At 31.3% G+C, this 12,146-nt stretch overlaps 1 protein-coding gene across 1 annotated transcript; it reads right to left on the bottom strand.

Moving 5' to 3' along the window:
• Positions 1-8,834: 8,834 nt before the first annotated feature.
• Positions 8,835-10,209, bottom strand: LOC111369248 (vacuolar protein sorting-associated protein 51 homolog). Its single transcript, XM_022990705.1, has 3 exons — positions 10,106-10,209; positions 9,270-9,324; positions 8,835-9,159 (listed from the first exon to the last, which is right to left on the bottom strand). The coding sequence occupies exons 1-3, from the start codon at positions 10,198-10,200 to the stop codon at positions 9,028-9,030; spliced, it is 282 nt and encodes a 93-aa protein (XP_022846473.1). The 5' UTR covers positions 10,201-10,209; the 3' UTR covers positions 8,835-9,027.
• Between the last annotated feature and the right edge of the window lie 1,937 nt (positions 10,210-12,146).

Genomic DNA, 12,146 nt, shown 5'->3' on the forward strand with positions numbered 1-12,146 from the left:
TTGAGGATGGATTTTTCCCTTTCCCTTGTCCTTGGCCTGATCTTTCTTCTTCTTTCCTAGAGTTGTCAAATATACCTTTTCCTTCTCACCTTCCTCCATAAGTAGTCTGCCATCTTCTTGAACACACATGGTTAGCAACTCATTAATGGATCATTTATCTTTATGTGTGTTATAGGAGATTTTGAACGGGCCATATTGTTGAGGAAAAGTGCAAAGGATAAAGTGAACCAGGAATGATTCGGACATCTCAACTTCCAATGCCTTGAGTTGGGCTGCTATATCTCTCATGTGCATGATATGATCCCGCACACCCTTAATGCCAATGAGCTTCAAGGATGAAATTACATAATGAGGGTGCTGGCCATCACTTTATTTGAAGTGACAAATTGTTTGTCAACGGCCTTAAGCAAATCTTGGACTTTGTCACACTGCTCGACAGAGCCCCTAATACCAGCAGATATTTTCGTCTTTATGAACATAACGGAGAGGCGATTAGATCGCTCTCACTTTTCATAAAGTTAAACTTCCTCTGGAGTGCTAATAGCAGTTACTGTAGGGGGCTCATCCTTCCTTGTGGCGTAATCAATGTCCATCCATCCCAAGTGAAGGAGAACTCTCTCCTTCCAGACCTTATAATTGTCCCCTTCAGCTCGAGAACATCACATTTCATATTAGAGAAATTAACAGGTTGACTTGCTACAATAAATCAAACATTCATGATCGTGTTACAAATTTTAAGCTAAAATAACATATGACATGTTTTACCAATGTAAAAACATGCAAAACACAAATCTAGTGACATAAAACTTGTCTGTGGGCTAAAGTTCTAATTCAATTAGATTTGTCTTAACTTTACAATAAAACTATCAAATTATGTTCCATTTTCTAATTCCTGTGGGCAAATTAGAAAATATAATTTGATATTTTATCCTAATTAATCACACATAATACGATAAAAATTCCTGTAGGATAAGATTTACCATATCAAGTATGATTAATCACAATTTGTTTGTTCTCCATATGTGATCCCAAATGAACCTTAATATATAATTTCAATTAGTTAAGGAATAGTTAAAGATGCTGTGGCTATTCCTTAATTAATTAAAACTATATGGATCACAAAACATTAACTAAAGTCTTAGGCTCAAACTATTGCTAAACCGTAAGCAATACAGTCGGACACTAATGTACTAATATTATTCAACTTAAATATTGCATGAATAAAATAATAAACTAGTACATAAATATCCACATTAAATTCATAAAGAGCCTTTTATTAGAATTAATTATAATGTGTAAAAATTGTTTAACCTAATAATATATGCATAATGAACTACAAAATTTATACATACAAAAAGAAAAAATTTCGGCTGGTACATGTGCATGTTCAAATTTTATTAAACTAATAATAATATTAAACAATCAAGTTGGCAGTCTTATATTCCATTTCATGCAAGTTGGCAACCTTTATACCATTTCATGCAAGTTGGTAGCTTTATTCCCTACAAATGGGCCTCCGGCTAGAAACTAATGGTTAAAACAAAACCATTTTGTACTTTGTAATAAGTAAAAGACAAGGAAGCCTACATAATCTGCCAACTATCTCTGCATGCAAATAGGTCCCAACTCTCTCTGCATGCAAACAGGTCTGAAAAGACTGTTTAGCCAACTTTTTTTTTTTTTTGTTTATATGTTGTCTTCAACCTCCTGCTGGGTCGAAACGACCCGGTTCCAACCCAAATGAAAAACCCGGTCATATCTCATGATTCTGACCACCAAATTTTGCAAATTTTATGTCAAAATTCTCAAAAATCAATTTCCTAATGATTCCTTATCTCAGTTTCCATAAAAGCGACCAAACCAAAAACCATGTTTTTCAACAGAAAGTGTGCAGGTTGAGAACAAACAAGGCAGAGGCAAACAAAGGCTCTGATACCAAATGTAAAGTCTACTTAAACGATCTAAACATGCTTTAATCAACAAAATAGAATTTAGATCAATGCAGAATAAATTGAATCAAAAAACGTACCTCCTGCCATTATCGTTGTTCACACACTTTCTCAAACTTGTTAGTGGTGTTTAACTTCGGGTTAAGGCTCTTCTAAGCCTTCTTTCTCACTGCTTAGATGGTGTATACAGACTAAACGTGAAAATGAGCTTAGGGACCTTTCGAATGGATCTCAACGCCTTTAAAATGCTCTTCCCATCATATAGCGGTTATGCACGTCCTCAGATTATGGGTGGTTACCAAACATGATTTTAAACGTTGGGCTAACTACTTTCATAGTGGGACATGGGATATGTGAACCACTCTAAGTTGGTTATAATCCAACAATTCCAAACAAAAAAAAGACCGAACACAAAACCAATAGATCTGAAGGAAATGGGAAAAAGATACAGACAAATGAAGTTTTGAGGATTAATTTCAATCTTCTGGGTTTATTTGGTTGTTCATTTGTCGAGTCAAGAGAAGAGAAATGAGAGAAAAGAATTGAAGTTACGTTGTGTTTGGTGGGGTGGAAGTTTAAAATGGAATTGTAATTTCATCTTTTCAGTTTTTTGGTGTTTGATTGGCAAAAAAATTTCTTGAAATTTATTTTCCACATTTTAATGCCACATAGACATTTTTCATATTTTGGAGGAAAATGAATTCTCACCAAAATGGTGAGAATCCATTTTCCCGGATTAGTGTAGCATTTTTTTTCGTTCATTTATTTTTTATTTTTTGTTTTGGCAATGAAAATAAATTCTAAGAATTATTATAAAAAAAATATTTCTCTTTAATTGGAAATTTTCATATAAAACAAAGCCAAACAAACATAAAAAGATAGATGATTTTCTTGATTTTTTTATTTTTTTGGTAATGAAAACAAATTTCATCCCCAATATCAGTAAAATCTATCTCTTTAATTGATAATTTTCATGTAAAACAAAGCCAAACAAACATCAAAAATACTTTTATTTCAACTTTTTCACGTGAAAAATTATATCGATCAAACACAATAATTTACAATTTCTAGGAAAATAATTTCTAGACAATTCAATTCCATAGAATTTGTTTTCTTTCCATCCAAATTCTATCTTTGCAATCAAACGGACCCTTAGAGTTCAAACAAAAGGGACCGACAATAAAGGCTCCTTGTGGAGTTTCGTTGAAAAAAAAGTTGCAGTATAAGACATTTCTGGAATGAACAATAAGAAACTGTAAAAAAACTTTAAAAACTAATAGTGCACAACCAGCTTGGCTACAGTGTGTATAACCAGTTTGGTTAGAATATTATGAAAGCTCCTCCACAAAAATGAACAGTAACTGCCGCATTCGCTTTTTTAAGGTATAGTAGATATATAAGAACTTTGTTATTTGTATACTGATTTTTAACACTTTAGTTGACACTTGCATTATTATCAAGTGTCAGTTATATAAAAAAATTATTTGAAATTTAAACTAACCAATAGGGTAATGTGACATGGCAAAGTGTAAACTAAAGTATACACTATAGTGTACATGTAGCAAGGTTGGATATAAAGTTTAAAATCTTTTAAAGTATTATACAACATGAAAAGTACGACTAAAAAATTAGTATTTATAAAAAAATAATGTTTACTAAATATACTATATTTATGAGTCTCGGACGAATTAAAGAAAATAAAAATTTTCATAAAAATTTAAGAGAAGAAAATTGTACTCTCAAATCTCAATTTCTATGATTCAAATTTTTTGTAATAATGAAATACTATAAATGAGCAATCTTTTTATATTACATTTGATACATAAAAATTATTTGTTAACACATAAATTTAAACACCCATTAAAAATTTTACATACATGAATATAAATAAATTCATCTATAATAACTCTAAATTCATATGATTCAAGATTCATCGCGTGAAAATTCATTGAATCTAGAATAATGTGAATGTTAATTAATTAAGAATTAGTAATATAAATTACATAAACAACAATAATTATGTAGTATTTATTACATATCGTAAAACGAAAAACAAGGTATTCCAACAAGTGGCAGTCGACTTGCTCACCATATATGAAAGCTTGGAGTTATAAATGTAAAGATGTTCAATGGATACTATAGTACTTGTTAAGTTATAACTTTAACTATGACAAATGGAGAAATTTAAAGAGGATCATGGTTTCTTAAAAGAAAACAATTTAACAAAACCGATTAAGATTATTGTTTTTAGTTTATGGAATTTTTATTTTTATTTCTATATATTTTCACATAAGGCGATTTTACGTAAACTATAATTTTTTAAATTTTTTTTGGTCAAAAACTGATTTTCTTATTTAAAAAACCAAAAAATAAAAAAGATTTATAAAAAATGTAAAAGTAAATATTTCCTTTTTTTGGGTATTTGTTCATTTTTATTAAATTATTCTACAAAATGTATTTGTATTGATTTGTTAACTCTCCGTAAATAAACAAACACATTTAACTTATTTCCAGAAATTAAAAAAATTTAAATAAGCAAATTACTCTAAAAATTTCATAACAATTTTCTCTTAACATAAAAACAATGCTCACGAGAAAACCAAGTTCCAACCGATGATGAAGTGAACCAAAAGTGATGACAGTATATCCGAGTAAAGATTGTGTACACCAAATTAAAAATATATTAAATAAGTAATATTAGATGCAGTTTGTGAGTAATTTATGTACACGCAAACCCTAACACTTTACTTGGTCAGATGGTCAATAAGGGCCCGTTTCGTACCTATTCCAATTTTCAATTTACTTTTAATTTTTTGTTTTGAAAATCTATTTTAAAATTGCCAAAAACATATTTAATTTATCACCTTAAATATTATTTCTCAAAATAGAAAACTAAAAAATACGTCTAATTTGAAATTTTGAAAAATTATTTAACATTTTATTTTATAAAATTGATTATTCAGTAAAAATAAAATAATTTTATATTAATATATTATCACATAATACATATATTTTAAATTTGGTGAATCTTATAATATTTTTTTTATCACTAAAAAAGTAAAATATATAACAAATTGAGTTCAAAATATATCAATTTTATTTTTAGAGTTTATTTTAGAATATCAACTTTATTTCAAATTTTTTTATTTAAGAAAAAAAATTAACGATTTTATTTTTTCGGAAATTGTACACCCACATTGCAAGTTACATGTTCTCAAATCTCAACAAGGGCTGGACAAAATTTCGAACCGAATCAAATTGATCGACCGAACCCGAACGAAGCGATTCTTCTTAAGTTAAATATTCAAATAGGTATTTGAATCCAGAACCGACATGTTTGGTTCAGTCATCGATTCTAGATTAAGAGCCGAATCTCCCTAATTTTTTAAATTAATTTATTTTAAATAAACCAAATTATTTTATTTTTTTAAAATAAATTTTTGCTAACTAGTTAATTTAGTTCAAACCCAAGAATACGATTTTTCTATTTCTAATTTTTAGTTCCAAGCCAACTTAATCAAATTGACCTAAGTTTTATCCTAATATATTACTCTATCGTAGTATCATTCTACTGTTCTGGAGAAATCGAATTGAAACTCGACTATGCCTCTCTTAATTATTTTAAACTCGTTATCTTTTTCTTTATGTGATTTTGACAATCAAATCTATGAAGAACTCAGCAAAGGTTAACGTAAAAGACACATAAGATTGTACTACGTTATTTTGTAAAAACTAAGATTGAACATATAATTAATTGAATTGATGTAACTTTGCATATATTAAAATATTTAATTATAATACGGAACCTCATTAATTAAATTAATGTAACTTTGCATATATTAAAAAAATTAATTATAATACGGCACCTAAGAATCAAATCCGAACGGTCCCACTTACTAAATACCCAAAAATTTCGGGTCCGGCTCAAATCTCGTTAGAACAAAATTGAACTGGACCATGTCTAGCCCTAATCTCACCAACAAATCTTATATTACAAAATACTAGAGATAAAAGTATTTAGGTAACAGAACAGGCCCAAATGTCATTTGCTCAGGCAATGGAATCTTCAGCCCTGAGAGGGTTGATTCATCAATTTCAGAGGCGAATTCTCAATACAGCGTAGGAAAAATTTCGTAATCAAGTTGAGGTTCCATTATTCCCTTTTCTACCATTTCTTGGCAACATCTTGTCCTCCAAAACTGCAAACCTCGTATGGCTTCATCATCTCTTTGAAAACGTAAAATGGTCAATTGAATGCCACTGCTGATTGATCAACTTGTTTTATTTCCCGACCGCATCATCTTGATCAAAGCGTTGCACGTCTGCGCAACAGGCTGGGTGATGGGGTCCTTTCTCCTTCGTATTCTTCGACAACTTACACATCACCTCGATCTTCTTTTGATTCACAAATTCTGCCATCAAACAAGTCTAGAATGCAGCATCTAACTTATACATCCATTCGATCTGCTTTTGAATCACAAATCCCGACATTCATTCGTAACTAAGCATTTCATTTTAAGAACACAACAGCTTCGTTCATCTTCCCTTGTTTGCAGAAGTCCTTGACCAAGATTGGAAAATAAACCTGTAGCCTTCATCAAGTTGAACAGCTTGATTGTATCGGACATTTTCTTTCTTGAAACCTTAACGCCCTTATTGAACAGCGTATTTTGAGCATCATCAGGCTTAAAACCCTTCTCAATCATCTTATTTCACCTCCTCCACGACTCCATTAAAATCTTCACCCAGCGCCAAAGACTGAGCCGAAACTTTATAAACGCTATAATTCAGCATGAAACTACATCCCAATTTCTCAAAGAAAGCCCGTGCTTCTTTTCACAATCCCCAGGATGTCCCAGCAAAGAGTTTGATCCATCTCTTCCCCAACTTTAGTATATTAAACTTCTCCATAGATGAAAATACCAACAGTCAATTTCCTCTCCTTCACAGAAACAAATGCTTCGATCACCTGAATAAACGTTTCCCTCGTGAGCAGATCCTTCTCTTCTTTTCCTCAAGGACAAACACCATGTTCTCAAACTGTCTCCTCTTCTCAAGAACAATAATCATCACATTTACTTGCCAAATCTCGATTAAAATTCAACTTGCAATCATCTAAAATCATTTAATATTCACCTCCAAACTCATATCTTTGATCTGAATCAATTCACTTGCTATGTCCACCTCCATCTGATCAGTCCTCCATTTCACATTTTTAACGATAATTGATTCATTTCCGCAACCACGCAACACTCATTCCCAAAATCCAATCGCGCAACAATAACACGAGGAATTAAAGACCCTAAATTATTCAAGCAATAAAAGGAAACACTGTTATTGTAGGAAAATCTCAGCTTCCAGTATCGGTTTAATGCAATATTTTTTGAAGAGGAGAGAATGAAGTGGGATGTGACAAAATAAATGGAATTTCACAAAAAGCACAATAGACTACTACGAGTTAGAGAATGAAGCAAAGAACACATGGACAGAGAGCTACTGTTAGTTTGCTTTCCTTGAATTCATCAACCCCGTACCGTTCAGATTTGTAATTCGGTGGTGCTAAGGAAGAGTTTGCCATTTACGGTGGTTTTTCCGGTAGAATTTGAGTGAAAAATAGATTTGAAGAGTAGGGGTTTCTTCAAAATGCCCAAATATGCAGCCTTTTTGTGTAAATTGAAGAAAAAGAGAACGCTTAAATTGAGTGGAACGTGGATTCGAAGATCGATGATTTCTTCAAAATGCTCAAATATATAGCCCTTTAGTGTAACAACAAAAAAAGGAATGCTCAAATTGAGTGGGATTTGGATTTGAAGAGTAGAAATTTCTTCCACGTTCTCCAGTAATTAGCAAATTCATTTTACTGGGACATTCAAAGTGAAAAAAAGAAGTAATGGTTGCAGTTGGAAGTTTCAGAACGAGCGTTCACACAGAAGTGCAGGTTCGTTTCGTGGCTGGATAGTGATGCTGTGGTCTGGTGAAGGAGAAAGATGATGGGAGCATGTTGAATGAGCTGCAAAGTCAACTTCTTTATTACAAGAAAGTTTGGTAAATTATGGAACCCAATTTAGGGCATCTCCAACTATTCGTTAAATCCAAATAAAATATCTCCGAAGTTAAAGAATCACTTTCGATAGTTAAATACATTCAAAGTATTTTAATTTTTAATGAAATCGAATAATATAAGAATTTTGACGAAAACTAATGAAAATAAAAGATAGAATAAAATAATATATATTTTTTTAGAGTAATAAATTAAGTGTTAAAAATAAATAGTTTGTTGGAGTACTTATATATACTTTTTAAATTGAAAAAAAAAGGCTCTTTAGAAATAAAAAATCTTTTAGATATTCTCCTAAGTACAATCAAATCACTTAACTTTGAATTGATTACAAAACTGACTTAAATTTAATTAATGCAATACATTTGAGCTAGACGTTAAAATTAACGGATAGATAACATTTAAGACTATTATCTTAAAAGTTTGTTTGATATAGAATTTTAGAGTATAAGCCCTTGTTTGAGTCTCAAAAGAACAAACTATAATTGAAAAATAGAAGTTCATCATCATTACTACCAATGATGGGCTCAGAAAATGGTAAATTCAAACTTTCCCATTCATTAAGAAGATAACGACCTTGAAAATTGGCATGGCTCCAGTATAGAACTTGACAGCATGAGAATTGGCTTCCGATTTGATACACATCTCAAGTCTTGTTGTTAGATCATAAATAAACTGCTCTTTTCACACAAGATGAAATTTGTGTTAACTCATGCATGCAGAATTTACAGGATGTAAAAACATGCCAAAATCTATCTTCAATGGTGGAAACAATCACCAGTTCAAAGAAACTGACAATGTTGAAATCTTATTCTTCAATCATGCATATTTTCTAATTCAGAGCAGCTCATAATGGGAAGATGCTTCTTCCCTAAGTTAATCATACTGCTCAAACTCTCAAAGCAAAGGGGAGACCAGAATGAGTCACTCAGCCGTGTTCCTTCTTTATACAAGTCACCCTTTCTTTATTTTGCCAAAATTAACAATGGGATATCTGTAGCAGGAAATTCAACATAAAGACTAATTGGTACTCATTACATTACCTGAACTTTTCGCAGTAAATTGCGTGTGCAATGCAGCTTCTCTACATGCTCTCTTTTTTGCAAAAAGAGAAGGATTGACGCCATCACGCCTAGATTGCACGGACAGAATCTGCAACAATTACGATGAATTTTGTTTTGAACAAGTTTTCATCGTGTCTTTTTTTTTTTTTTTTTTTTAAACTACAATTGGTAGTAACCAAAAAGATCCTTGCCAAACACCTTTTCGTTAAGCTGTTCCATGTTTGCTTCCATACTATTTATATTATTTTTCATCCTAGAATAATAGCGAAAACAAATGAGATTAACAAAAAGAAATAATAAATGCATCAAAAATCAGGAGAAATTCAACATTATAAAGGGAGTAGACTGTTGGATGTAGAAGGATAGAGATTGAAGAAATATGAGATTTTACTAATGAAATTTCGGGATTACAAAAAAGTTGCTACAGCATACTCTTCTCTCTATTTTTTTAGAGGTTTTTTCCTCACTTTTTCTACATACTTGACACTAGATAGATGCCTTCATCTTTATAGAAAATATTGAGTAAACTAGACCTAAGAATTTACTACAACCACAACTAGATAATAGCTGTTTTTCTTCATCATTTGCAGCTATTATGTCTTCAATTGCAGCTGTGTTTGAACATGAGAAGTGTCAAATGGCTGCTCCATCATGTAATTTCCAGATTACAGCTGTTAGTGAACATCAAATTGCTGCCTATGTTCATTTCCAGCTTGCATAAGATGAGTGTACAAATTGAATTGAAAAACTCATCCATTTGACCATTCAAAGAATGAAGCATTTGAAGGTTGAAGTGCTCAATTTGAATTTGAACTCTTTGAATCTTCCTTTGTTGTTGAAGTTTCCAATTTGGATTTGGATTAGTTGAAAATAGATTACAAATTATCGTTTTAACATGGACATCATCTCAATATTGTGCTTCACAAAAGTTATGACCACTATTAATAAATTTTCAGCATATATGTTTATTCAGACAGAAGAATAATTACATTCACTACGAACATGGTTAAAGCTTGTATCGACACAAGAATTACCTTTTGATTGCATCTGTAGCACTAATGAACTTGTTGTAATTCTTATATACTAATATTTGCAGGTCAGTGTTCAGATTTTTAATCTCAAAAATCATTTCGACATGCTTCTTAAGAAGTTCTTCCAATTTTGATTTTTCCACCTGAAACGTTCATTCAGATAATTATTAAAAATAGTCCTATAAACTGAATAAATATAACATACACTGCTAAATGCTGCACCATCAGCTAATAAGGTTTATCAAAAAATGAGAATTATATATTTACACTCACCTCCAAGACATCACTGACATATGAAAAGCTTAATATTTTATTGACAGTACCAAATTACAAAAGATCTGACTTAGTGAGGTTGAAGTGAAATGATTGATCTTATAGTGGTGCAAAATCAATAGAAATTTTGCAACCCTTCTTATAACAGTATTGTCAATTAAGTTTTATTTACATTCTTAATATAGCATTTCTTTTAGGTTTCCAGGAAGAAATAGGATAGTTTCTCATAGTAATCAACTGATTCTGAAGCATTTTAAATCTGTCCATTATCCTTCTAACCTATCTTAAATGAACTATCAGTGCATAAATTTATATTAAGACAGTATCAAAGGCATGACCGTGCCATGGAATTGAATCCACTGGAGAAATTCTATAATGTTTCTCAGTTTCAATTCCTTGTTCCCAAATGACTAGTTTTGTCATGCCAATAAACCCATTTAGAAGTATTCTATAGCTGAAATTTTCTAGTGACATTCATAATTGATCAGAACTCAATATTATTTAAACCAACATTTTGATCTAAAGAGCCCTAGAATATACTCCGTACATTATAAAATGAATTCAATGATAGGACGTTGCATGTTGCCATGTTTTCTTGTTAAAAAAAAAAAAACAAACAAACAAACACTATCTATAGCTTTAAAATTCCAATCAATGGCCAGTATTACAGAAGTTTATGCAGCTAAACTCTCGAAAACATTCAATAAATTAAGTCTATATATGAAGAGATTAGAATTCCAATTCAAGTTAAATTGTAAAGTGACTTACGAGGAGATCCATCTAGTGATCGGCATCAAACGATGTGGCGTTGATGGTGTCAAGGGTAGCGAATCTGGAGATAGAAGCATTTGACGGCGGCGATGTTGATGAAAGAACCTGTGAGTTGAAGCTCAATAACAGATCTCTCAGTCTCTTCGCCTTCTCGTCCAATGGCTCTCCGTCTTCTGTTCCCATTTTCACCTTTTCGAGCTTTTTACATATAAATGTCTCTGCTTATTTATAGGGCGTTTTAAGAAGAAAATCACCGGTTACCTGCTGTAAATTCGAGCCATGGAGAGCTAACTTTGGGCAATCGAGTTGTACGTCGACGGCGTTATGTGCAGCGCCAGATCCAGCTTGCGTGTAACGGTACACTAATTCACAGTTTGTTGGTGGACCAAATTACGCTGACAAGGCAAATACGCACGTTTTGGAAAAGCTTAAAAAGTTAAAAATAAAAATAGTAAGTGCAAAAAATATCTTCCTTTCTCTTTCCCTTTTTCTTATTTTTAAATTTCTATTTGACATATTTATAAATGATTTATAACGTTTGACTGTTATAAATTCTTTTCAAATGGTGTCAAGAACATTGCTGTTTAAAACGTTTATTCTTTTTGCTTTTTCATTTTTTTTGCTTAAAATGACTATATATCTATACCCGTGTACACTTAAGTGTTGCACATCAAAAAAAAAGCTGAAAATTGAAGAATAAACAGTCCCAGATAGGGGCTGAATTTTACAAAATAAAACCAAAAAGATTGAAATATGGCTAAAGATTTGAGTTATAGCCATCTACTATTATATTTTATTGAATAAATGTTAGATAACCTCATCTATATATTTATATCAATCATATTATTTCATTCAAATATTTAGTTCATTGAAAAATATTATTGCAACATCCTGTGTAGTTACGCCATGGTCATCAAAATTTAGTAACCCAGCAATAAATTTATTGAATGTATGTGTAAAAAACTATCAAACGTCATTTTAATTAGGGATGGTAAAAAAG

This window comes from Olea europaea, chromosome 20 (genome assembly GCF_002742605.1).
Source record: "Olea europaea var. sylvestris chromosome 20, O_europaea_v1, whole genome shotgun sequence".
NCBI lineage: Eukaryota > Viridiplantae > Streptophyta > Magnoliopsida > Lamiales > Oleaceae > Olea > Olea europaea.

Bases quoted from the DNA above. Each gene is read 5' to 3' on its own strand.
- LOC111369248 (XM_022990705.1), bottom strand. From the start codon at position 10,200: ATGATTTTTGAGATTAAAAATCTGAACACTGACCTGCAAATATTAGTA. The intron at 9,325-10,105 runs GTAATTCTTGTG...CTATTATTCTAG, and splicing joins GCTACAGATGCAATCAAAAG to GATGAAAAATAATATAAATA. The intron at 9,160-9,269 runs GTGTTTGGCAAG...TAATTGTTGCAG, and splicing joins TGGAACAGCTTAACGAAAAG to ATTCTGTCCGTGCAATCTAG.